General features: G+C 39.8%; 2 protein-coding genes across 3 annotated transcripts in view; both read left to right on the top strand.

Moving 5' to 3' along the window:
* Positions 1 to 6519: 6519 nt before the first annotated feature.
* LOC145913595 (beta-1 adrenergic receptor-like) lies at positions 6520 to 10860 on the top strand. The gene is made up of 4 exons (XM_083001317.1): positions 6520 to 7751; positions 8061 to 8242; positions 8504 to 8657; positions 9249 to 10860. Exons 1-4 carry the CDS (start codon positions 6950 to 6952, stop codon positions 9686 to 9688), a joined length of 1578 nt encoding a protein of 525 aa, XP_082857443.1. The 5' UTR covers positions 6520 to 6949; the 3' UTR covers positions 9689 to 10860.
* Positions 10861 to 14418: 3558 nt separating this feature from the next.
* LOC145913578 (transcription elongation regulator 1-like) overlaps positions 14419 to 27529 on the top strand; it is a 32075-nt gene continuing 18964 nt past the window's right edge. Inside the window, exons 1-10 of one of the 2 annotated variants that reach the window (XM_083001307.1) lie at positions 14419 to 14662; positions 15198 to 15449; positions 15774 to 15858; positions 15922 to 15975; positions 16411 to 16497; positions 16716 to 16778; positions 17160 to 17348; positions 17532 to 17596; positions 17774 to 17898; positions 18704 to 18852. In XM_083001307.1, the coding sequence (XP_082857433.1) occupies positions 14456 to 14662; positions 15198 to 15449; positions 15774 to 15858; positions 15922 to 15975; positions 16411 to 16497; positions 16716 to 16778; positions 17160 to 17348; positions 17532 to 17596; positions 17774 to 17898; positions 18704 to 18852 (1276 nt within the window). In that variant the 5' untranslated portion in view covers positions 14419 to 14455. Of the gene's footprint in view, positions 14663 to 15197; positions 15450 to 15773; positions 15859 to 15921; positions 15976 to 16407; positions 16498 to 16715; positions 16779 to 17159; positions 17349 to 17531; positions 17597 to 17773; positions 17899 to 18703; positions 18853 to 27529 lie in introns of both variants that reach the window. The other variant, XM_083001299.1, reaches the window with a different exon arrangement.

Here is a 27529-nt window from a genome sequence, read left to right as displayed (position 1 = left end):
ACCACTGGTGGTACGCGATGGCATTCCAGGTGGTACGCGAGCACCTTTCCGTAATTAGCGGATACAGTTCGAATTTGAAAAATCGTAAATGATCTCAAAATGTTCCTTACTTCATCCCCTGGGTTACTTTATAATACTCAACTAGGTGGTACGCGTCGAAATTGTTTTACCTCCAAGTGGTACGCAACCACAAAATGGTTGGGAATCACTGGTATAAAGTTCTGCGAATTTCTTAGAGAGTTTTTTTGGAAAACATTTCGTATGTGGTTGTTTTTTGTGATTTTGATCATATTGTTGTACGGTTTTCATGGACGCTTAGCCTTTATTTCAGGTGGATACACATACGGCAAAGCACTCTTGAGTTGAAAGCATTGTTGTGAGGTTTATTTTTCTCGTAGACTGGTATCATTTATTTGCGAAAAATAGCGTTGTTGAAAACATAAAAAATTTACGATTTTTCGGAAGTCCTACAAAGTGTTGCATTAATCATATTTCAGCTCACACAGGAAGATATGCATATAGAGAAGCCCCTTATAGCTCGTCAGGACGCAAAGTATAGATTGTGATTGCAACATAAATTCCCAATACTACAGAATTTAATTCCGTTAACATTGTGACGAACTTTTAACCCGACGTCGAGAGGGGCAGAGTAATAAAGCCCGATAATCGATATTTTATTCTCGAACGCCAAAGGTTGTTTTTCGTCGAACACATCTTCTATCGTTTATTTGAAGAAGACCGCTGTGCTTCTCTTTGGCACAAGCTGAAAAAGCCTTTTGATCGGCAAGGGAGGAAGTACTACAGTGTTTTGCTGTTCGTCAGTGTAGCGCGGACAACTAATTCCTGCTGATTTTTGAAAAGGTTGAGTTGGTACGCGGCGAGAAGGACTGAATCCCTTGGGATAAAACAAAAAAAAATGACAGTTTTCTTTGTCCATAAAACGCGGGGGTAATCGATTCGTGCAAATCATTGTTTTCCGTGACATTTGCATTGCAGACCAAACCCCACTATGCACATCCTAGTTTGCGGAGAATGTCAGCTGAATCAGATGACAAAGAGTATGCGCACCGTTGGATAGTTTTGGACCCTTTTTAAACTTTCCTGGCATTGCTTCCACCAAACGTTTTTTGTTTGACCTTCATGACAGCAAATTGGAATAAGAACCATCGGACTTTTGGTTTTGAAGTTTGTCGACAAATCCGTTGATGCAAAAATAAAATAAAACCTACTTTGCCGCTGTATTGGCCCAAACTTCCTTTTTAAACCTCACTTTGGGGTACAGAGACATGATAAATAATAGAGGTCGGGTAAGCGGAAGGTGCTTTCACCCCCGGAAACGTTCCGGATTGCAAAACGTTGGTCCTTTGGTCTTCTCCCCTACAGAGAACCTTGCAAGACGACAACGTGACAAGGCTTTGAAGTTCGCTTGTGCCTGACATTTAATCAAACACCGCAAACGTGCCCGAGAGTCTGTACCGCGTTGCAGGGAACAGATGTCTAAATTTCAGCAAGACCGTAGACAAAACATGACATTTGTTAACAATCAATCGAATCCTCTTTCAACCGTGTACCACAACAGGTCTTGCGCTCTGGACACCATCTGTAAATTATCCACACAGCAGATTAACGCTTACAAGCAAGACAAAGGGCTGGGGTATTTCATAGCTGCTTGCATCCGTACGAGAAACGCTGCACGAGAACCACCGGTGAATTATAATACCACGGGAACCGCAGCAGATTTTGCCATTTGCACACGGCATATAAGAAGGAAGTCGAAATTCGTTACCGTTCAATAATGCCGTACGTGGTCGGTTTGATGCCACTGATATTATCAGGAGATGTTGTTGGGCGCTGCTATCGCTATATACGTCTCTAAAGACAGCAAAAAGGCACAATTTTATTTATGTTGCAATCGTAAAGCACATTAATTTTCGTATGCAAATCCTTTTATATAAATTAGCAAATAAACTTTAGTTAGCATGGTATTCATTGCAGGACAGATTACAACATTATACATTTTCCCCCACAAGGCGTTAATTCCCCCTCCCGAATTGACGTGGACTACCTTTCCAAAAAACTCGTTACGTCACAGCCTTTGCAGATACGAAGATGTCGGTGTTTGTTGTCGCCAGCCCATACAGGGCTGAGCATGTGTATCACGGTTATACAAGAGCTACCGAAAGAGTGTTTACAGCCAAGAGAAAACAAAGGGACGCTATGTGATAGCCTACGGTAGATGAGACAATGGCAGAATGACATACACCTGGTAAAGTATGACGCTAGTGCAGCCTGTACAGCAAAAAGTTTCCACGAACTATAAAGAGCGATTATGAGTGATAAGAATGTACCAAAGAGGTTTGTGTTTACTTGGCGAAGTGGATTGTAACAAAGTGAGCACCAGAGTAGCACTGCTGGATACTTGTGGGTTCTAAACGAGTTGCGGAAAAGAAGTCAAAACCATAGGGCTACATTGGGTTTGAAAAGATAACCTTTCAACGCTTATGCGCTTGGGATTACCTAGGATATTGCTAAATTATTGAGCGGCGTTTGTCTAAAGCAGTGCTTTCCAACCAGTGGGTCGCGAAGGTCGGTTGCAAAAACAGTGACAGAAAGTAGAATTTGCGCAAATAAAATTTTATTGCCACACAAAAGACTGGATTTATTTATGCAAACTGTGTCATTGCAAGCGCGCCATGTGTGAACCATTTTCTCGCTTTACCGCCAGTAAATATTAAACGAGCACGTTTTATTGATGCAAAGAAAAGTGGATTATTTTAACTGCTCTCGAAACCGCTGATGAAACATTACCTGAGTATAGTGTTTGCGGTCGTGGAGCGCTTTGGGATGTGGCAACAACTTCAAGTGCCATCACTCAAACTGACGTACACCACTCGTCCTTCGTGGCGTAGCACAACCTAGCGACGCAGAAAAAAAGCACTGGCAAAAGCTTGGGTCAATATTAGTACTGGCGCAGTCGAACCTCTTGTAATAATTAGGCCCAGTTGAAGAGGTAAGGTCTATTTCGCATACGTCTGTTGATATTGTCAGCCATTTGCAGTTGGATTAACAGTTGGAAATTTGTTATAAGCGCACGAGGAGGAATTTTTGGCTGTTTTGACAACTCTGCTAAGACGATGTTTTTTTGCATCGTGTGTGGTTTTTGTTCTGTCCGATACCTCGACCAAGTTATTTTAACTCCGCGGGGATTTGGGTTTAGCTCTACGGCAAATCAGAAACCGCTCACGTTTGAGTTGTTTTGTTGGGGTTCATTTTTGCAATAGGTTTTCGTGCGCTTCTGAAGTTTAAGTGGTTTCACAAAATGCGCCGCACACTTAATCGCCTGAATAAATAAACTTGTATCGCGTTTTTTGATGCAAGTGTTGGGCGTTAACCTTCCCGGCACGTATTTTTGTCATCAAATACCGTTGAAAAATCATCCAAACGGAAGTGTGTTGTAAACTGCGGTACCTATGGTTGATACCAGATATATGTTTTTATGCAAGTTTAAACAACCGCTGTGGGGGCGTCGGCCCACCACAACAACTAACTGGGGGGTATGTCGGCACCAGTAGTTTGAAGGCAAAACCAGCAATTTAACGAAATCTTTGTAATCCACAAAGATCCTTGGAGGGACGCAGCGGCATTTCGTTCAATTTTCAAGTATTTATTTTGCGGTTTCAGTTGGAATTTGGGGACTAAACACTGGTCATTAAACGTAAATCGTTAATTCCTTATCCTTCGCACCAAAGCCAAAACGTCAGAGCGCGGCAACAAATTGGCACTTTGCTATTGTGGGTAAGCGTTCCGCATTGCCGATGAATATAACCGAATCAATGGTGTGTTACACCTAGCTGCCACTGACAGGAAAGAAATTTTGCAGAGAAAGTAACAAGGCAGCAAAATCATTTCATACCGCGCAATTTCGCGAAAAATTATTTTCATCTACAAATAGAGAAAAAGCTGGTATGTCGACGTTTTAATTGAACTGACATTTGTGCAAAAACGTATGTAGCAAACACATTAGAGTCACCAGCATCTTTTTCTGCGGCAGTTTTCTGGCCAGGACAGTGCTTTAATAAAGCTATTCCAACAACATTTTAATCCAGTTAGTTTAATAAATATGCACTTACGCAGCGAAAGGTGCATCTAACCACCTTGGTATAGCATTGTGCTTTAGGCGACCTTCATTGGACAAGAGACGTGGTTCATGAATTACTTCGCGCACCTTGTAGGGTTTTTGCCATTCTAGCAGCGGTCGCGCGATGTTTACCTCTAAGGCGTAAACACGAAGCTTGCCTAAAATAAGAAAACGGCGCCACAACTTCACGCACGTGTTGCAACGAATCGCCCCATGTCGTTCGGGTTTCATTATGTAAACGGTTGCGCCGTGGAATGCAATGGTCCGTGGCCAGTCCTACTAAACTTTGACGCGCATGCCTTATAACTGAAAGTTTCTGTCGTCAGTCGTAACCTGCCCTAAACTGTGAAGTTTCAGCCCATTTTAAGCAGATATGGGTAAAACTGTCAGTGTAAAATTTCAGTCAGGTAGTATATTTTGTTGTTATAGCTTCAGAATAAAATCGTAGCTAGTATAAACAGGCGTGTAAGTTGATGGATAATTCGGTGTAAAAAGCTGTAATTACAAAGTGCGCGGATCAATTTCTGAAGAATTGTCCGCTGCACACCTCTTCCTACTTGGGGGTGTGCTTTACAAATCCCTAATTGCTACTTACTCTATTGCGGTTGACAAATACCTACACATCCAAGCACTTTCCTATTCCCCGAGGTGGAAGGCGACGACGCGCTAATAGACTGAATGACGTCGTAATGGTTGGGGTATCCCAACTGTTTACTGCCTTAATTCTGCGTGGTTTGGGGACTTTAGCAGCAATCCGTTTCTGTTTTGCAGTTATTAGTAGCAATTGAAAGGTGGTCTTTAGTATATTTGAATTGTCAGAGGCGTAGGTTTCTTGTTTTGCGAACCAGTTACTGCTTGTTTTTGAGCTGCGTGCATTGGTTAATTATACCACTTATACCTTTCTGTTTTCGTTCTTGCCAAAGACACAATGTCAAGGTAATTATGATATTCCCAAGCGTTTGCAAGCAGCATCCAATATTACCTCGGAATGCATCGCAGATGTCTGCTAAGGCGCCGGACTCCCTTGGCGGTCTAGCCTAGCTTCGTTTTAAATCGGAGGATTAAGAGCACGAAGGCCTGACGTGATGGTTGAGGTTGTAAAACAATCACTGGTCAGAGCGCACGCCTTGATCCCCAGTGATGTATGAGCGTAAATAAAACAATTCATTTGAGAAACATCTGCCCTTCGCCATTTTTCATCGTTAAGCGAACTTATCAATCGAGATATTTCTGACTAAATGTTTTAAGCCTGAAGGAGGTATTGTTCACTAAGATTTAATCGCAATTTTTTGAGAGCTGCAAACAGGTGTACACACTGTTTAGACCTGTAAGGTCTCATCAGTGCAGCTGTTGTCTGTGTAACTGGGCTAGCTTTTACGATAGCGTGCACACTGCTTTCCACTTTGTAGTACCTTTCGGTCAACGTCGATCGGTTGGTAACCAAACTGGGTACCAAACAGCAGAAACGAACCTCCGCGGCGCGCACAGCTTATTTTTGTTTATTTATTTACAAGCATCATAACACCAAATGCACAAACACTTTGCACTTTTGGAACGATAAAACGTTAATGTCAACCAGTGTAGCGATGCAACATTTTTTTTCTATTTGAGTTAGGTCATTTTAATTAGAAGTACTCTTGGATAAACATATACTCCTTATCAGAAAGATTTTTTTATCTCTGCATGTTTTGAAATTAAATCATATTTTTCTTTTCTGATCATAAACAATGTTGGTAAAAATGGCGATTTTCTTTTTCTGTTATTTTTTCCCTTAAGATATCAATAATTTGAAGGAATTACAGCGTGGTTACTTTCAAATTACAAACATCCTAATTTTATTTAGACCCTCGACGACACAAAACCGATCGTTATTCCTTTGCGTCACTGCGCAGATTAGGTAATAAAAAGCGCAAACATGGCAAACGCCGTGTTACCAAAACCTCCGCCTTCGAATCTACATTTTCCTAGCTGGTTGGTTTCTATCAAAACACAAAGAACACAATAGGTCGCTGTGAAAACATTCCGGAATGGCATAGTTTGGTCACTGGGCACCTGGATCGTGTACATTAGTCGCTTTAAACAGTTGGCGCGGCACGAGCTGTGGTGATTGTGACGAAACAACAAACCCCACAATGAAGTCAGACAGTGCGCATTCGAATGCTGGTGCGTGCTTCGTATTGTATTTAAGCATTACGTATGAGGTTTATGTTGAGAATATAAAATTAGCCTGCAAGCATGTAATTTTACATATCGATATTGTTCAGCAATAGGCCTATATATATTAGATACGAGGCTAAGCGCCGTTTGGAATTGCAGTGTGATCCGCGGGCACCGTTGTGGTTGTGGTATTGATTATTATATCTACCAACAGGCACCAGGCCTGAAAATGGTAAAGTAAAACGTCGAAGTAGAATTGAATTACTTTGACATGCATACGCTGTATTGGATTATTCTGTTGGCAAATTGCCATCAGGCATATATATTTCAAGCCACGTTGCATTGATCACTTTACTTTGTTTTTACAGTAAAGAACCCAGTAAATGCACATGTAAGTTTTTTGGCTACAAACCAGGCTTGCGTTGAACGCGTGCTGTAACTTGAGAGAAATCCAATTGGATACCGTGACTGCTGTTGATCAGGCCTCGCTCGCAGTCTTATCAACGCCAACTGCGCAAAGCACTCGACCGCACTTAAAAGCCAGCACTCAACATTGTGCTGATTCCACCTCAAGGCACCGTAGACAGCTTTGACAAGTTCTTTGCCTCTGTTCTCGACCCATACTGGACTTTTTAGCATACTTATCGAGAGAACATGTACGTCGCCGTGTGCTTGATTTTGGGCATTTTCGCAACTTTTGCAAGGGCGGCAGGAAATTTCACGGAAGTTTACAATTCGGAAAACTCGACCGTGCCATCGCATTTCGGCGATCGGTATGTGGACATGTCCGTGTCCAAGTTCAGTGGCGAACCTTACACAATAAACATGTCAGCTGTTATTGGAGAGTGCATGGACTTCCCAGAACCGGACGTAGTTCGCGAAGTTGGAATATCGGTCATCATCGGCCTCGTATCGTTTATTACTATAGCTGGCAACGCTATGGTGGTTGTATCGGTGATGCTGTTTCGACGGCTAAAGACAATTCCGAACATGTTTATTCTAAGTCTGTCTGTAGCTGACCTTATTATGGGTGGGTTCGTGGTGCCTGTCGGGGCCCACTACGTTGCTGGAGGCCGTTGGCGTCTGGGGATATTCTTCTGTGAAATTTGGACCTCTGTGGATGTTCTCAGCGTAACTGCCAGTATTGGGACACTGTGTATAATCTCCCTCGATCGATTTGTGGCTATCACGATGCCCTTCGAGTATTCCTTGCGAATGACAAGACCTCGGGCCAGGTGTATTATTGGGGCTGTCTGGATCGTTTCGGCCGCAACTGCGTTTGTGCCCATTCTGTTGGGATGGTGGAAATCCACGGAACCTGCCGACATTTGTTGCTACAACCACACGAATTGCTGTGAATTTCGAACCAACCCAACTTACGCGGTAGTCTCGTCGTGCATATCTTTCTATATACCTCTATTCGTGATGGTGGGCGCCTACAGCATTGTATTTAAAAGTAAGCAACCTACACCTTTCCTTAAAAATTGCCTATTGATCTTGATGTAACATATTGATATCTCCATGTCAACGCCAGAAAAGAGGGTTTACGGGATTTTGTATCAAAACTGTATATCTCGACAGATTTTGCATTTTTTATAAAAATAACTGTGACTAAAAACTGCGATCGTTGCTCTTGGAGAATAATGATTTTCTCGTCACTTCACATTTGCCAGGACGGCGGTTAAAAACATCTTTAAAATATCATGAGGGTATAGGTGCGTTAATTTCTCATTTCACCTAATTGCATCTCTGTGTATTCATACAGTTGCCATCCAACAAAGATCCAACATCCGGAACAGAGAAGGTGTTTACAGGAGAGCATCCATGCCTGGTACGAAAGGAATGCTGTGGGGTAGGGGAGAATACCGAGCTATTTTTACGATGGGACTGATTATGGGAACATTCGTCATTTGTTGGCTGCCTTTCTTTGTCCTCAATGTACTTACGGTAAATATGCGATCTACGCAGTTTGTTTTTATTCAAGTTTCAAATGTACCGCATTGTTTAACTTCATTATGTGACAACTTCCCGGTTTTTCTATTTCTTTTCGCGTCCTGGCCTGTGGCAATGATTTTTCGGACGTTGTATTTGGCCAGTCTATGTGAATAAAACTTACCTACGGCAGAAATGCAACTGCAAACACTACAAATGGATTTGAAAATACGATTTGGTCATATATTATCAAATAAAGTTGCTTTTTGGGTGCAGGTGTACTGCAAGTCATGTGTACCGGACGGTGTGTTCTCAGCATTCAACTGGATCGGTTACCTAAACAGTCTGTTCAATCCCATCATATACTGCCACAGTAAGGAGTTCCGGCGAGCGTTCAAGCGAATTCTGCGATGTGGACTTTGCAGGGACGGTAAGACCTTTTCTGAGTATTGAGCGCTATTGTTAACGATCTAAGAAGTCGAACGTTTGGTCGCTTCAAAGTTTGTTCTCACCGCTCTCGGGGAGGCCTTAAATCCACTAAGTTATTGTGTAAACAAGCCAAATGTATACCGCACGTTTGCTAGGTATGTATAAGTTATATTTGCCCGAGGTATATAGAAAAACAGTCATTATTGGGTTGGCTTTGTCTGGCAGGGTCTGATAGATCGAAAACGCTGTCGCGTCAGAGTAATCCGCAGGAATATTTTTTGGCTGACTTGAAATGTCAGCAATTTGATACATGTGGGAATAACTGCCCGGGTTTAGAGCTGAGGGGTTTTAGTAGTAATTTACTTGGCCTCAATAAAATCTCTGACGTGGTGAGAATACAATTACATGTGAAATTCAGCGGTTTCTTATTATTCTATTGTCACAGAATATTGAATCTACATAGAAATACTGCATGCTTGCGATACAGTGTACGATCGACAGCCTGTCTGGGTACTTTGATATTAACAGGTTTAGATTACCTTTATTATTCCATATACGGTACATTTCAAATGAAAGTGAAATACTTATTTAGGTTACAGACAAACGAGCCGAGCGTCACTGTCAGTGTCTTACACTCCATCGGCCAGCACCAGGTCCAGCGTACGGGAGTCCAGCATCTACCAACTCACAAGCTTTTTCATGGGAAATAGAAGGCGAGACAGTAGGATGAGCACAACGAGTGCGAGGTCCCGTCGCTCACCTGTTCCCAACGGCGGTGGGCCGCCCATGAACAACAACAAGGGCCTGAGAAGGCCGTCTTACGGCTACCGCTTCTCAAGCGAACTTCCCAATGGTCATCCCGAAACCGCTTCGGGATCGTCGGCTAACTCTTACGCATCCGAGTCAGCATTTCTTCCTGTGGTACGGGAGCATTCCGACGAGTCGAAGGGCATTGAGATCAATCCGCGAAGTGAAGAGAACGCGGGCTTGCCACCGAACAACAAATCTTCAGACAAACTTTTACCGCCATAAACACGCTAACCGCGATTAATTTAGTCGTAGAAATGGCCTTGGAAACGGCGTGGAAACGGTTGGTGTAATTTTCCAGATGGTACAACACTGTAAATGACAAAACACTGACTTAACTCAACATACGGTTTGTACACACGCGTATATACTATATTGCTCTTGTAGTTTGCTGTTTAACTTTATTGGGTAAAAATAGGATTACAGCATATGCAGTGGTTTGCAATGTCCGCCTAAACGCAAAATGACATTTTACCTCAAAGCGAAAACGCAAAATTCCTTTACCTAAAGAATGTGGCGATCTGTGGGGTCCTATAAGCATAAAGCACAGTGTCATGTAACTGTCATGGTCGCACGAGAATAGAAAGTAGGAATTCATAATCCCTAACCCACTATCCAAACTGCGACATACAGTAGATAGTATAATCTCACGGGCAAACATATTTGTAGCGGCCGTAGAACGGAGGATGGATTTTTGGCTCACTTCGTGCGGAAGGATTGCGCGTTTTGAAACGATTAGCTAAGTGTACCTTCACCCTACCGCTGTGTGGAGACGCGCTTTCACAAATACTATTAGGAAACGCAAAAATCGCTTCAAACCGCTTTAGTGGCTTTCAGGGTGACTTTTAAGCGGGAAAGATTGACAGTTAAAAATTCCAGGTAAAAGGGCCGGCGGTTTATTTTAACCATGAATGCTGCGGTCTGTGCGACCTTATACAACTTATGACGCCACGCTTCACATAGTTTAAATCACTCATAACGTTGTCCAACAAAACGGGGTCGTACATGTTGATGCGGTTTTTCAAAACCGTGGCACTGTCACCGTATGATCTGCCCTACTTAACCTATCTACCTGCAATGTTTGCATTTTTGGTGTCGACACCGAATTTTTTCTTTAGTTTTTGCACAGGAATATATGGAGAGGGTGTGCGTTTCGACGCGTGTTGAACTGAAACCAATGTGGGTTGTTTTTTTCTCGTTTTCTACACACATAGATTTATATTTTATCACTTCCGTTCTAAGATCAATTTTCTTATTATTATTTGCATTCAAAGTTTTGTTGATATATTGCACCTTTTTTCTTCACCGCTGCGTATTAACCTTAATATATAGTACGATGTGTTTTGTTTAATTGGGCATTTATAAATAATCGTTACTACCTATCCGAAATAAAGTGTCAGTGGTTTTATTGGGTTTGTGTCTTGACCTGAAAACATTTATTTCATTCTCGGGAGGAAAGAATCGTTTTTTTTATGTTGTAACGAGCTCCAAAAATTCGCAAATCCACCATCAAAACTAAAATAAGACAGACCAATAAGTGATTTCAAACCGGACGCAAGCTTCTGCGTTAACAAGTGCGGAAGAAGGAATGGCTTTTTAATAGGATAATTCGATTCTGGCAGATGCAACACGGGAACTAGTAAGAAGTTGACTTGTGGCAGTGATTGCATTACACTTTCTGACATCAGCGACAAACTTGGTTACAAGTTGCAACGATTTGCGGGAAACTCGTGAATTATTTATTTGTTGCGCTGTCACTAAAAGCCCCCATCGAGGGAAAAGTTCATCAAATGTGCACTCTCGCCTTTGGTACGGTTTGCTCTTTCTACAATAAATGCTTACTGGCAGACTTAATCTTGCCGGCGTCATAAGGCGATGCTGATGCTCACGTGTAACAATAAATAACCACTAGATTTTATATCAATAAGCGACACTGATGACACTTAAAAGTAGGCGAAATACACATTGCAAGACAAAAGTATTTTCTTCAAAAGTTGTTACTATATGAATGACTATGTAAAGTATATGAGGTATAATGTTTGGGAAACATCCGAAAATTTTATTAAAAGTTTTAAAAATTGTTCAGTGATAACAAAAAGAATGCATTTCAGAACATAAATTATATCAAATTGGTGTGGCGGGAGATTGGCAACATTTGTCAAAGGGTTCGACGCAATCATAAGTCGCCCACTAGCGGCGAGTTGCTTAATGAACTCCAGAAGATTATTGCAACCAAAAAGTGGTATGAGTTAGAAATATCCGCAGAAATCCACGATGACCAACTTGTATATTTTTCTACCCTTGCAACATTTTTGACACATATGATCTTCAGTCAGTCCTACACCCGTGTTAAACAAGAGTAAATCTTGTTTTCTGTAGTTTATCGATGCCAAAATGCTATATGAAGTCAATAAAGGAAAGTTTCGTTTTGTTTTATGAATTCCTGTGAAACAGTATTACACATTGTCGTGTGCAAATTGTTTTATCAAAATAGTGATGAGAAACTAAAGCAAACTTATCATATAAAGCTTCGTCACATTTCCAAAACAAATGGCCTCGAAATTAAGGCAAGATGCAAAAGCTAAGAATTCGCTAACTTGACTAACTTTATGTAAGTTAATTATGCAGACGTTTCAAACACAACTATGTTCATTATCAGTGCAGATAATGAAGGGTGCAACAAGTCAGAACCAATTGACAAATTTTATAATCAATATAACTCTAACACTACTTAAAAGTTTTCACGTAGAACATTTATCGTTGAAATTATTCCGGTAAAACCTGGTGTACAATTTTTTGCGTTGTTTCGAAGTCCAGTATGCAGCTCCTAAAGCAGATTCCCAGCCTTATTGTAGTTGCGTTCTACTTAGAGGTAAAACAATTTCGACGTGCACCACCTTAAGGTAACGAACATTTTGAGATCACTTACGATTTTTTGAATTCGATTACGGTAAGGTGCTCGCGTACCACCTGGAATGCCGTCGTACTACCTACACTGTCCTAGAGTTTGGCTTGTGGAGTATACTTAACCCCTCTATTTATCAAAATAACACAGCTTTTACGTGCGTCTTTGACACACAATGGTTGAGGATTCGGGTCGATGGTTGGATTTGACCGTAGTATGCTGAACATTGGTCGAATCCATCTATTCGTGACGCCATACCCGCTTCAAACAATGTACTTATTTTTTCAGGGGTCCCCACCTGGCCGCGGACCAGTACTGTAAGGCATTTGCAACCGGTCCGTGGAGGAAAAACATAAAGAACATAAGCAACTTGTAACGAAACCCAAAATGCGAAGGAATGTTCATTCAACCATATCCATGCTGAAACGAAGCGCGTTGATTGTTCCAGTTCAGTTGATTTATTCCAGTCCAGAGTCTTGATGCATGACAAGGTGTTGCATGCACTTTATGTAAAGTAATTGCAATTGCAACGATGTATTTATTGAACGATTTTAGGAAACTAAGTATTGGTAACATTTTATCACCAAGTTGTGTAAATTAATCTAAAATGCTTTCTGTTTACCTATAGTTATTAAGTTATATGATCAGTATGAAGCAACACAGATGTTTTGATTGTGTGCTTATAGTCATTTAGTATTTGGTTATTTGACCTAACAGTGACACATTTTCAAGTATAACGTTTCAATAAATGAATTAAATCTTGACAGCACAGTGTGTAAAATGTAAAATATCTTGTGTGTAGTACATTTTGCAATGTTCTTTTTTCATGATTCAATGATCAACAAGACGCTAGTCCACAAAACTTTAAACTCTCATAACTTTGCCGTTTCTTAATGGATTTTGATTTTTGCACAAGTTGCATGGAATGACATAAGTTTCAAAAAATATAAAAAAAATAAAAAAATTCCAACGATTTATGGGACAAATATTAATGTAAATTGACATAAATCGGTCATAACTACTTTTACCAAACCACGGCCATGACCATTCATACACCGTTGAAAACTACATTAAAAACCCTGCAAAAATTAGACAAGTTTGGTATGATAAGCAATGTGGAGCCAATAATATGAATTTGTGTATAAGCTGCAGACAGATGGCCACTGTTTCGACCTAAAAGGTCTCATCAGTGCAGCTGGTGTGACTATCAGACGACTTTGCTGACCAAACGGCCAAGCAAAGACTTCCACTTTGTGGTGACTATACAGTCACCGTCATCCGTTGGGCACCAAACTAGGTGCAACCTTACGAAGCAAACAAGGTGGAAACACTACGGCCAAGTGGAAGTCTTTGCTTGGCCGTTTGGTCAGCAAAGTCGTCTGATAGTCACACCAGCTGCACTGATGAGACCTTTTAGGTCGAAACAGTGGCCATCTGTCTGCAGCTTATACACAAGTTTGGTATGGTTGGAAAACAAAGCAAAATTGATTAAGTGAATAAATTTTGCTTTTTTGGATCCTATGAATCAAAACGATGACCCTGTTTTGTGTTTTTCAATCAGTTTTATGGCGGAAACTTAGACTATAAACGACGTTGGTACGCATTTGTAAGGACAACGTAAAAATTGTTTAGGGCGCAAACTAGCGGTACAAAAATTCTGTTTATTTTTTTTATGTTTTGTAGAATAACCTTGGCAAATGTGATATTATTTGACGGGAACTTGCTAAATTAAATGTTTGCAGGCGTAATAGACAAATTTTTGTCGTTTAAATGATGTAATTACGCACGAAAAAATGTCAATTTTTTGTCGGGATCCTGGGAATCCCTGGAATTTTTTTTTTATTTACTGAATCCCGGGAAATAGAGGAACCCTACACCATGGTTCTAGGCTAACAGCTTAAAATAACCTGTGTTTTTTTCTGGGCACTGAGTATACTTGACCACTTGTATCAATTCTTAGTGTTCATACATTCACTGAACATCATACATTCATTGAACTATATCCATCACATTTTTCACTGGCATTGTTGAAAATCATTTGTTTAGTTTAGGCCTGATCTAAAAAGGTATTAAAGAAAGCCTGCACAATGAATAACATGAGAGGACCTGGAAATTTTGGACCCCCAAGAGTTGGTGGACCCGGTCCAAGATTTGCAGGAAATTTCCGAGGCCCTGGCCCTGGTGGTTTTATGCCAATGGGCCCAGGGCCAAACCAAGGGCCTCCATTCGGTGCACCTCCATTTGATGAAAATTTTGGACCAATGTCTCAGATGATGCGGCCTGATGGACCACCGGTAGGTCACAAAAAATAATTGGCCTATGTGAATTCATGTTCGCTAATATACAGTAGAGCTCTGTTTATCTGTATTTTATCTAGAAATTTGATTGGCAAATCGAATCCAGGTCTACGATATGTGCAGTGTTCTAATCTAGCTGAAATAAGGATATATTAAAAAACTTCATAATATTCCTACAACATTTCTTGTATGAATGGTTTAGTGAACACAATATTTAGAAAATGGATTTATAGGGGTATGTAACTTGGTTTAGGGGTGAAGTTTCCCAACACATAGATGCACCAAAAATTGGGTAGGAACAAATGTTTAAAAAAAATAATGATGCTGGTCAAAAATACAGGCACATCTGGCACGACAGTCCTACATATGATATAGTGTTCAACATTAACTTAAAAAAAAGTATTTTTTTTAAAAAGCATACTAAAAGAATCTTTCTTAAAATATTTGACTTTCTCACGATACAAATCTTTGTTTGAGTCTGTCATCCCTGTACAACTGCCTGTATGTTTCTTTAATGTAAGTGTTTTCACAGAATATGCCACACATGGGCCAGGGAAACTTCATGAGGCCGATGCCTGGTATGGCAAGACCACCGATGCAAGATGGCATGATGCCGTTGCCATCAATGCAACCCTCTAATATGGTGAATGTTGATCCGAACAAGGAGATTTGGGTTGAAACAGCTGCCGCAGATGGTAAAATTTATTTCTACAATGCCAAAACGAGGCAGTCTGTGTGGAAGAGACCGAACGATGAAAATGTACAAATCATCAAGCAGTCTGAGGTTAGTTGCAAATACTGTACATATACACAAATGTAATATTTTTTATCTGGATGAATTCCAACAAATCTAAAAATGCATGATAATTTCATGTTACCAAGGTTATTGTAAAAAAGGTTTTGTAATATATATAGCTTAAAATAAGCAATTGTTTGTGTTAGTTTTGAGCAATAAAATGGCTGTGTTAATATCAATCTGTTGCTGATGCTCATAAAGCACTAAAGCACATTCACAATATACAAAAAAAACTCTTCTGGCAATACAAACTATTAATTTCTTTTGACATTTTGTCTCAAAGAATTTAAGAGAGCAATTTGTATGTTTCAGGCACATTTTTTGGCTGCGAATAATTCTTTTCCCAAGCTTGGTGAGCAAGGTGGGCAAACAAATCAACATCCAGGTGACAAAACAGGTAGGCAAATTAAAAAAAATGTCATGTTATCAATTCAATAATTGAGCAATTATCACACTGCAGCAAACAAAGGAGATGAAGCCAGTAATGATATGGACGAAGACAGCAAATATATTGGTAGGTTCCATGAAATTGTACTAGAAATGCCATTCTTATTTTGTTCACATGGGATTCAAATCATTGTGTGTGTGTGTGTTTTTGTCAAATTCCCACAGAATAGACTTTCCTAGATAAAAATATAAAATTTTGCTCCAAAATATAAATGGTCCATTTTAAGTCAAGATTAAATTCAGTTTACAAAAGTATTGGGAGTTCAAACAGACCTTAAAGGCAAAATGTATTCACTGACCTAAACTATCAAACTTATCCAAACGGTTTCTTTTTAAACAGTTTTTAAAAAACATTTGAGCTTTAATATAGGTTGTATGTTAATTAAAAATACCTCCTTGTTTGAAAAGGCCCTTAAACAAAACAGTTGCTCAAAACAAACTAAACTCCTGAGCAGTGAAGTGTGTAGTAATGAATTATTGTAAGTTTGTCAAATTTTGGCAGATAATAATGATGGAAGAATGGACGGTGGAGGTGAGCAACAAGATGGAAATAAATCACAATTTCCCCCTGTTTTAGTGTCTGGGGCAGGTAATTTGTTTTGTAAAAATGAAATTGATAAAGTCGAGCCCGTGTCAAATTTTTACATCAACAGACTATTTGCATTTTCAAATACAAGACAACATTTAAATAACATGCGAATAAAATCACTGATTTCCTAAAATTGCTTTTCTGTGTTCCATTACTCTTCCCAATTTCTTTGTATTGTTTTTCAATTTTATTTTGACAATGAAATGTAATTTTGGTAGGACCGATGCCAGGAATGGGTGCTCCTCTAATTATGGGAATGCCGATGAGGCCTGTGGTTCCAGGTACTACAAATCTTGGAAATTGCATTATCTCTTTGTGTGGTTTTGCTCATGCTGCAAGATATGTTTTTAAATTTACCCAATAGGTTTCCAAAAGAATGCAAATCGAATGCAACACATTTTTTCAAATAATAATAAGTTTTTGTATGACGACATCATCAATACATCAAAATAGGTCTTCAAATTTTTCATCAGTGATTCGGTTCAACAGAGTTAATTAGATTGACAACGTGGTGCACTGACCTAAACAAATTGAGTAACCCTGCTTAAATAAATATACAACAGACCTGCGCGATTCTGTCACTTAAGCATAATACTTGAAATGCCACTGAACAATGGTGCCTGGTTTAATTATTGGAAGTGTATAATTACAACACATCTTAGGTATGATGCCTGGAATGCAAGTAGCACCTGGAGGTCCACGCCCTTTGATTCCTGGTGTGGCACCTATGTTGCCACCTAGTGTTGAGTGGAGGGAACACAAAGCACCGGATGGCAGACCTTACTTCTATAATGTAAGAACAATGGAAACAAGATGGGTGAAGCCTCAAGAACTGGAAGAAGCTGAAAAGAGTAATCTTGTGTTATCCATTGTAAAAGCTGGGGCTAAAAAAAGGAGTTCTTGGGTCAAATGGAATATGCGTATTCCCATCCTAATTGCTTCCTTATTTATTTATCTTGTTTAAAATCTGAGTAAAGACGTACGCGCTGTCACATACTGTTATGTAATTTTTGAAATAAATGGTTATGGTGTAGGAGCCGCTGAGGAAGCTGCAAGAAATAGTGCTGAAGAAGCTGCATCAGTTCAACATGGTGAAAAGGTACGTAACCCAAGTTCAGATGATATCACTGTTTTGGTTTGGTGTAGCAGAGGGTAATTTTATAGGATAAAACAGGGTAGAAATTTTTCAATTGTAAAGTAGCTGTAGGCAGAGTTTCTGGTGTCATCAGTACATACATGTGCTAAGTTTCTTAAGTTTTCACTTCAATTTCAACAGAAACAGAAAGAATTGGCTGAAAGCGTTGCACCAGCAGAAGAAATCAAAACAGAACTTACTGAGGAGGAAAAAGCAAGACAACAACAAAAGCCCATTGCCACTAAAGCAGTTTCAGGGACTCCGTGGTAAGGCAACAGTTTTAGGGATTTCCCCCCAATGTGATACTAAATGGTGTAACGTATGATTTCTGTGGTGGATGTCAAAGATGTAATGTATGATTTCTGTGCTGGATGTCAAGGGTGTTGTGTATGATTTCTGTGCTGGATGTCAAGGGTGTTGTGTATGATTTCTGTGGTGGATGTCAAAGATGTAATGTATGATTTCTGTGGTGGATGTCAAGGGTATTGTGTATGATTTCTGTGGTGGATGTCAAGGGTATTGTGTATGATTTCTGTGGTGGATGTCAAGGGTGTAATGTATGATTTCTGTGGTGGATGTCAAAGGTCATTGACCACATGACAACTTGAAGGTGACCTTCATGCCTTTAAATTAAGGTTGTAGGTGACAGGTGTCATTTACTTACTGTGTTGGGTTGGTGAGGTTGGCTGCTCTCATGGCTGTTGGGTTGTTGGTTTAGTACACTGTAATTGTTCTTTGCAGAAGAGTTTTATTCATGATTATTCAGTAATTTTATCATATTTTGTTTTCACAAGGCATTGTTAGTAGTTGTAGTCATTATAACCAAAAAGTCTGTTTGATTAAAATGGGTAAAGGCTGCATCCTGTTCGGTCTACTGATGTCAACTGTAAGCAGTTTTTCAAAGTTTTTACCATATATTTATGTGTTAATTTAATAGCGCAGTTATTCCTACAAATCCTGTAAACCTTATTTTAAGATTGTTTTCTAACAAAAATTCAATTTCTAAACATATTATCAAAAGCTTGTGTCAAAAGTTTCAATGTTTAGCTGCAATTTTTCACTTTTCTCTAGGTGTGTCGTTTGGACGGGAGATGGGAAAGTTTTCTTCTTCAATCCAACCACCCATCACTCTATGTGGGATCGACCGGATGAGTTAAGAGAAAGACCGGATGTGGATCAACTGCTCGCCGATCCTCCACACAAACGGAAGAGAGTGGCAGGTAGGTTTAAGAATGCCCTAGAATTAGGAAAGGAAAAAATTTGTAGCTGCTCTTGCATGCTGGTCACAGATTATAGCTCAAACTGCAGTTTAACATCATAACATGTGGCAGTGACGTCCCTTATATTAGATATACTATACTTACTTTTGAAAAGCTTGATTGTTGTGGGTATCAGCTTTTCCATGAAAATCAGTGTTGCAAGATTTGAATGGCATTATTTTGTTTTTATGGATGCCAGGTTATTCATAACAAGGTTTGTGGTGAAGTTGTGTAGATTGTTATTTTTGACAATATGTTGGAAAATGTGTTTGCTTCAATCTTATTGCACACAATTTTTTCTTTGAACTATGAACACGGATGCCTTCTTTTTCTTACAATTTCATGGAGTAAGTTTTTGCATCTTTGGTTTAGGTCTTTCTACACAGACAGCAAGAACCTTTGTTATTTACAAAATGTCAAATTACTGGTAAAGCCCATTCTCCTTGGGTTTATTTCCTAATTTTTCAATGAAAAAGCAGCAGTTGGTAACTTACATCCCAGGACCTTTACCTGCCTAATAGAAACCTCTGAAGTTAGGCTAGTAATCGCCATTTTGCAGAACTGCAGATCCGGCGAAGTCTGTTATAAAACTACCTTTGATCTTCTGCATCGAATGCAATGCAACAGTGTGTTGTGTATGTTTCTGTAACACTAATTAACTTATAAGAGCCTTTTGTACATAGAAAGGACTCACTGACCAAAAGATAATCTTCTCCTGTGTCAAAATGCTTTGCAGTGAATCACTTAATATTTCTGCCCGTGATATTTCGGGTTTCGAAAGCTTTCTAGGTTGTAAAAAAATGTGCAGGCTTTGTTGTACAGTTTAGTATATAGGAAGGATTGGTTACGTTTACAGAATCCACTACCGAAATCGGTGGATTACCTCATACTTGGGTGAAACCACCTTGCAATGAAAGACTCTTATTTACTTTTTACAAAACTTAAATTCATAGCTGAACCTCTTTCTATCGAAATTGGACATGTGTAATCGCTGTAGACACTAGATGTCAGACATGATCAATATTTCTTCATAGAAGTGCCTACTTCTATTAGCGATAAGCTTCTTTGTCCTAAAGAGGATCAAATACTTTCTTCACACAATATTTTATCTATCCGTCCGCATGTTTTGGGTAATGATTAAAACAAACATGAAGCGACCGCAAACGTAAAAGCGTACACCCCAACGGTTTACAAAACCAACTGTTTTTGGACAATTATGGAATTCCACAGACTTTCCAGTTGGTTTTTCCATGATCGGTTTGGCACGTCGCTTTTTGACTAATCCGTTTCCACAGCCAATAGAACTTCTCCTTGAATGAAAATGCGCGCCGTGTCCTCGATGTTTAATAACGCTGCTGGTTGCGTCTATGAACATTATATCGCATTTTGTGCGTTCGTGGAAAATATCTAACGTCTCTTGCGACCAAAGCACGATACTGGAATATCCGCCTAACTTTCCTTCCGTCGCAATTTCGTCGGCCCTTTGGATTTAGGCCTTTGATTTCAAGATGTGTTAGGCGGGGACATTTTTGTGGAAGAACTTGTTTAGCCTTTTTAGCTTTAATTAGTTAAATTTGGCAATTTTGAAATAGCGAATTGTCGTACGGTTTATACCTGGGCGACCGACTGTCATCAACTTGAACTGTATCGTTATTTGATAAGAAACCATTTGAAACTGTTACCCGATTAAGTATCACGCAATGCGCCGCATTTGTATGTTTGTCGCTAAGCCAAACATTTTCCGCCGAAAGCTCCGCGTAATCTGAAGTATTCATGCTATTCGCATGCGTCCATTTTGCGCTCGCAGCACCGCTGTGCCAAACTATTTCTATCGAGCTCACTTCTACAAGCGTGACTTCCTTGTTTGTTCTGATGATTTGTTGGGAGTTTGGAAGTATCTTCCTGTACTTTGTCCGTTCCCCCATCTCTCCTCGATCTCCGCTTCCTGTCTAACGCGTTTGGGCTTGGGTTTTCGGCGGTACCAAACTAACTATAAGCGCTTTATGTTTATCGTCGTAACTTTTCGCAAATTCGTGAAGTCCGTTAAGCTTCCTGCCGTTGAACGGAGTGCGCTTTAATTCCTGTTGACTTTTTTCCATGATCCCCTGCATTCTATTATCGGCGAGCAACGTTTGTCAAAATCTGCGTTGTTGGACTTTTAGAACATATTTGGAATATGCGCGATACGCTTCACTACTTACGTGACTACCTAGATTCCCGAACATTGAAGCGCTCCATAGGGGTATTTTTAGAAGGAAATTTTTGGTAAATTTTGTTTTAAATTCAGGATTATAGATATCATTATATGTTGATAAAGTATTGTTGTCTTTCAAATTAACCCGGTTTATCACTTGCCCAAAGTGGTCTTTAATGGATTATCGGTGGTGATTGTTGAAAAGTATCGTCCATGTCTTCTACAGTTTCAGTTAAATAAAATTGTGGGTAAACATTTTTGCGCTTGATTTTATCATTTAACAAATCCCGACTGGTTTTAGCTTGATTTGCATCTTTTAAATTAAAAAGTAGAGTCATGTGAAACAAAATTTCCTCAATTTCTTTCATATCCTTCCGCGGCTACTAATAAACCAACGATAAACATCGATTTGGCGCGTCGCTGTTTTTCCAATCCGCATAACTGTTTCAGATTTTTCATAATGTAACTATTACATAAATGTAGAAACGGTTTCTGGTTTAACTGCTTGTCCCTTGCTTCGCACGATATGACCGCGTAACATCGTTCTATATAAGTGTGGAAGTCCTCGCCATGTATTCGACTAAAATTGAACGGATAAGTGCCATTGAAATATCATATTATGTTTAATGTTCGTTTTTTCGATGAATTTGTTTTCGTCGCTTTGTAAAGTTTCAAAAATTGCGAAATAGATGCAATATTATGGCGGTTTCTCACATACGCTGCGACAGTCAATGGCGATTATCTTTTATTAGGGTTTCCTACAACTATTTCATAAACGTAAAAATGCGCTTTGTTTCCTGCACGATAAAAAATTAAAAACATAAAATGTACAAATTTTTTTATCCAAAGATATACCATGGCGATCGATTCCACACAGTGGAGTATTATATTTGTGCGTACTGCCAAACCTAATCAATTCCTTACCTGTACTGATTGTCTGCTACTGCTTGCAAAATATTGAATGAAATCGCTTTCTATTTAAATAATCCCTGGATCCTTCACTTGGGACACTGACTGCTATATGACAACCATCAATAGCCCCATACACTTGAGGAAATCTGTTTTTTTTTAAAGTTGCTTTCAGCAAGTTGTTTTGCTTCAGATTGATTGGGCATTTTAATAAAAGTTTCTTTGAAACTAACCACATACAATGGTTAGGGATTTTTTGCAAATGTTTACAACGTATTTAACACCCCTGTGCAAAAAACGATGAACTGAAGTTTTATGAACTCCAAATAGAGATACAACCACTCTAAATTCACACGCTGAGGCTAATTTAAAAATTGCAATTGCAACTCTCAATGTCAACAGGAACCGGGTTTCTGACCCAATATTCATCTGCAACACAACATATATTTTGTAGGCTACTATGTATTTGCATCAACCTGTTATTTGAGGTTTCATATCATCCTCAACCGACAACACGATTCATCAAAAGTTGATTTTCTCATCCTAAAACTTTCCATCCATTCAACGTCAGACACAGACATTTTAAATTTTGGCCACCAATCTGTTGATCTATATTATGCATAGTTTTAAAACAAAAATTATTATCATTGACAACCTGTTTCTCATCCAAAATCTTCGCTGCTGCTTGGTATGACAATCTTCTAACATCGACATAGTTAAAATTCTTTGTAGTTGTCTATTTTTTTGCATCATCCAAGAAAGTTGCCATCGCTGCATCAACAACACATTAATCTCTGAAGCATGGCGAAACACATAAACCAACATTGCAAATTTCCCATTTGTATAAAATATGTTTACGTGAGGGGCCCGAACAGTGAACACATTGAATAGGTTTTTTGACTCTAACAATAAGGTGATTGCCAATTCTTGGGTTCAACTTCAAATTGGATGGCTTCAGTTGATCCGGCATATTTTTCCTGTTCACCACACCTGTGCTGCATGCTCCCAAATCCATGTACAGAGCTGGCAACGAATAGTAGCTGTCCATAAATACGATTTGCTGAATAGGGGCGCCATCATGTCTTTCACGATAAGGTGGGTTTTGGGAACATTATCTTGACTTTGGCTCTCCGACTTGCCCGTGTACAACTTCCAGTAGAGGCAATAGCCTTTGTTGGAGTCTGATACGACAAAGGCTTTGTATCCCCATTTGACGTTTTTGGGGGGGTTAAACTGTTTGAGTTGACTACGCCCTTTGAAGGCTATTGTCATCTCATCCAGAGCGACATTTTGTTGAGGGGTGTAGTACTGCTCAAATTCTGGAGCTATTAGGTCCAGAATTTGACGAATTTTGAACAGCCTGTCGTATCCAACTTCACCCCTTTCTTTTCTTTGGCTGTTATCGACGAAGTCGAGGAATCCTTTGATGCTTTCATATCAGTTACATGTATCGTCCGAATTCTTGGGTTGCTGTGACAACATTGGTTTGCCAATATTCTTCATAGCATGGCTTGTGACAGAGAGACATTACAAAGCTCAGGCCAAAGAAACCTTTATCTCATCATGGCTCACTGATCGCCATTTTTCAAACCATTTTTAAAACCAAGACTTGGGTGTGAGCTTTCCTGAAGATGAGAGCTTTGCGATTCTCTCGGAGGCGTACCGGTTTGTTTCACGAACCAAAAGGTCCCAGAAGTCAGGGGTCCAAAATAGTTCGTGGAAGTTGATTGGTGCAGCCTCAGTTATGTTGACATCACCTTTGAAGCCAACATGCTGGTCGAAGTTGCCAATCCATTGGTCATCAGCTGGTTCGGCATTGATTGGTTCAGCAACCCAAGAACATTCATCGCTGGTAGTTTCGATTCGCTTCGGGTGTTTTTATACTACAATATCCCGCTGGATACGTTAAATTTTGGCAAACTCGTGCAGGCCGTTTAGCTTCCTGCCGTTGAACCGAGTGCGCTTTGACTCCTGTTGACTCTTTTCCATGATTCCCTGCGTGCGATTATCGGCGAGCAACGTTTGTCCAATTCCGCGTTGTTGGACTTTCAGAACGTATTTAGAATACGCGCGATACGGTTCACTACTTCCGTGGCGACCTAGATCCCAAGTCATGTGGAACAAAATTTCTTCAATTTCCTTCATACCCTCTGTGGTTACTAACAAACCAACGATAAACATCGATTCGTCGCGACGCTGGTTTACTAATCCGCAAAATTGCTTCAAATTTTTCATTATATGACTGTTACATAAATGTAGGAACGGCTTCTGATTTAACTGCCTGCCACTTGCTTCTCGCGATACAACCGCGTAACACCGTTCTATATAAGCGTGGAAGTCCTCGACCATATACTGGACTAAAATTGAACGAATAAGCGCCATTGAACTATCGCACATTATGAGTTTAACGTTCGTTTTACCGATGTATTTATTTTCGTCGCTTTTATAGAGTTTCAAAAATTGCGAAATAGATGCGATATTATGGCGGTTTGTGACGTACGTTGCCACAGCTAACGGCGCTTCTCCTTGTGTTGGGGTTTCTTACAACTATTTCGTAAACGTAGAAATGCGCATCGTTACCAGTTTGGTGGACGACCGCAGGTCTTGTTGGTTGGAATCCAGTACTCCTCCTCCTCCCCATATCTGGGAAGGTCTCTGAAGCCAATCGTACTCTGGAGCCGATCGCTGTACTGGAGCTAACCGTACATATGACGGTTTGTCAACCTAGTAGCTACAAGTTATACTGAGATACAGCGAGTTATAATATAATAGATTAATGTTTTACCTGCTGCGCTCTTTCCTGAACAACATCGAGAAATGTTGGCTTTGTTTTCACCGGTTCCATCTGTTCAATGAATTTCTAGTGCAAAATATTGTTAGTTTTGTTGGCACCGACATAATAGTTTTGTTGGCAAAAACATTTGTACTCACCGACAGTGGACTCGGCGCTTTCATTGCGAGAACATCATTGGTGCCAAACCCTATGACTACAACCTCCAAGATGGGAGATGAAGAAAGTTCCTGTATTGCATGCCAGATGGTACCACCAGGCATGCTTAAAGTTGCAAAATCAAAAGAAAAAAAATTAGATGGTTTCACCTCCCAAGGCGAAACGTATTTCCGAGCATTGCTGTCGGAAATATACAGCAACCGTTTCCGGCTGCTTTTGACGGGAACCCGCCACATTGTCTGCTTCCCGGATACTCCCAACGCCATACTTTTCCACTCTTGTAGGCTGCAATAGAGGAAACGAAATTAAATTTATATATATATATATATTAACAATACACAATGCTTGAAATAGCGATCTTACCTTTGGCTGGGTACAAACATTCAACCAGTTCCGAATAATCGACTTCTCCATAGCTTATTTCGTAACAATGTATGTCGTAGCTTCGCCGTTTGCAATTGGTTTCTCAATGAGAATGAATGACTTTCTGTTTCACTCGGCTCCCCGCCTAATAGGGTCCAGCGAAAAATAATGTTGCGAAAACAACTGATAACATTCCTTTGTGGCAAACAACTCTAAAACGTAAAATCTCATCAAAATAATAATATTTTCTGTAATAAATATAATGAATTAGTTGTATTGAATAATGTCTGGGCTATAGCGTTCCAAGGACGCAAGGGGGTTATGGTTAATATTCGTCAAATTTAAGAAGCTTTCCGTTTTTTCTCGCGAAAAAGTTTAATATTTTTAGATAGTATGGACGCCAAAGTATATCTAGCCTTAAGGATTTCAACGGAAATCGATGTTTACTTATGGTTATGGCATAGCAAACATATCATATTCATATTCGTATATTAATGTAAACGAGCAACGTTTGTCCAAATCCGCGTTGTTGGACTTTCAGAACATATTTAGAATACGCGCGATACGGTTCACTACTTCCGTGGCGACCTAGATCCCCAAAGTCATGTGGAACAAAATTTCTTCAATTTCCTTCATACCCTCTGTGGTTACTAACAAACCAACGATAAACATCGATTCGGCGCGACGCTGGTTTACTAATCCGCAAAATTGCTTCAATTTTTTCATTATATGACTGTTACATAAATGTAGGAACGGCTTCTGATTTAACTGCCTGCCACTTGCTTCTCGCGATACAACCGCGTTACACCGTTCTATATAAGCGTGGAAGTCCTCGACCATATACTCGACTAAAATTGAACGAATAAGCGCCATTGAACTATCGCACATTATGAGTATAACGTTCGTTTTACCGATGTATTTATTTTCGTCGCTTTTATAGAGTTTCAAAAATTGTGAAATAGATGCGATATTATAGCGGTTTGTGACGTACGTTGCGACAGCTAACGGCGCTTCTCCTTTGTTGGGGTTTCTTACAACTATTTCGTAAACGTAGAAATGCGCATCGTTACCAGTTTGGTGGACGACGGCAGGTCGTGTTGGTTGGAATCCAGTACTCCTCCTCCTCCCCATATCTGGGAAGGTCTCTGAAGCCAATCATACTCTGGAGCCGATCGCTGTACTGGAGCTAACCGTACATATGACGGTTTGTCAAACTAGCAAATACAAATGCAGTTTGCTTAGCTACAAGTTATACTGAGATACAGCGAGTTATAATATAATAGATTAATGTTTTACCTGCTGCGCTCTTTCCTGAACAACATCGAGAAATGTTGGCTTTGTTTTCACCGGTTCCATCTGTTCAATGAATTTCTAGTGCAAAATATTGTTGTTAGTTTTGTTGCCACCGACATAATAGTTTTGTTGGCAAAAACATTTGTACTCACCGACAGTGGACTCGGCGCTTTCATTGCGAGAACATCATTGGTGCCAAACCCTAGGACTACAACTTCCAAGATGGGAGATGAAGAAAGTTCCTGTATTGCATGCCAGATGGTACCACCAGGATTGCTTAAAGTTGCAAAATCAAAAGAAAAAAAATTAGATGGTTTCACCTCCCAAGGCGAAACGTATTTCCGAGCATTGCTGTCGGAAATATACAGCAACCGTTTCCGGCTGCTTTTGACGGGAACCCGCCACATTGTCTGCTTCCCGGATACTCCAACGCCATACTTCTCCACTCTTGTAGGCTGCAATAAAGGAAACGAAATTAAATTTATATATATATATATATTAACAATACACAACGCTTGAAAAAGCGTTCTTACCTTTGGCTGGGTACAAACATTCAACCAGTTCCGAATAATCGACTTCTCCTTGGCTTATTTCGTAACAATGTAGGTCGTAGCTTCGCCGTTTGCAATTGGTTTCTCAATGAGAATGAATGACTTTCTGTTTCACTCGGCTCCCCGCCTAACAGGGTCCAGCGAAAAATAATGTTGCGAAAACAACTGATAAGTAACATTCCTTTGTGAAAAACAACTCTAAAACGTAAAATCTCATCAAAATAATAATATTTTCTGTTATAAATATAATGAATTTGTTGTATGAATAATGTCTGGGCTATAGCGTTCAAGGGCGCAAGGGGGTTATGGTTAATATTCGTCAAATTTGAGAAGCTTTCCGTTTTTTCTCGCGAAAAAGTTTAATATTTTTAGATAGTA

This window comes from Ascidia mentula, chromosome 1 (genome assembly GCF_947561715.1).
Source record: "Ascidia mentula chromosome 1, kaAscMent1.1, whole genome shotgun sequence".
NCBI classification, from domain to species: domain Eukaryota; kingdom Metazoa; phylum Chordata; class Ascidiacea; order Phlebobranchia; family Ascidiidae; genus Ascidia; species Ascidia mentula.
This window is presented reverse-complemented; position numbering and strand designations above follow the sequence as displayed.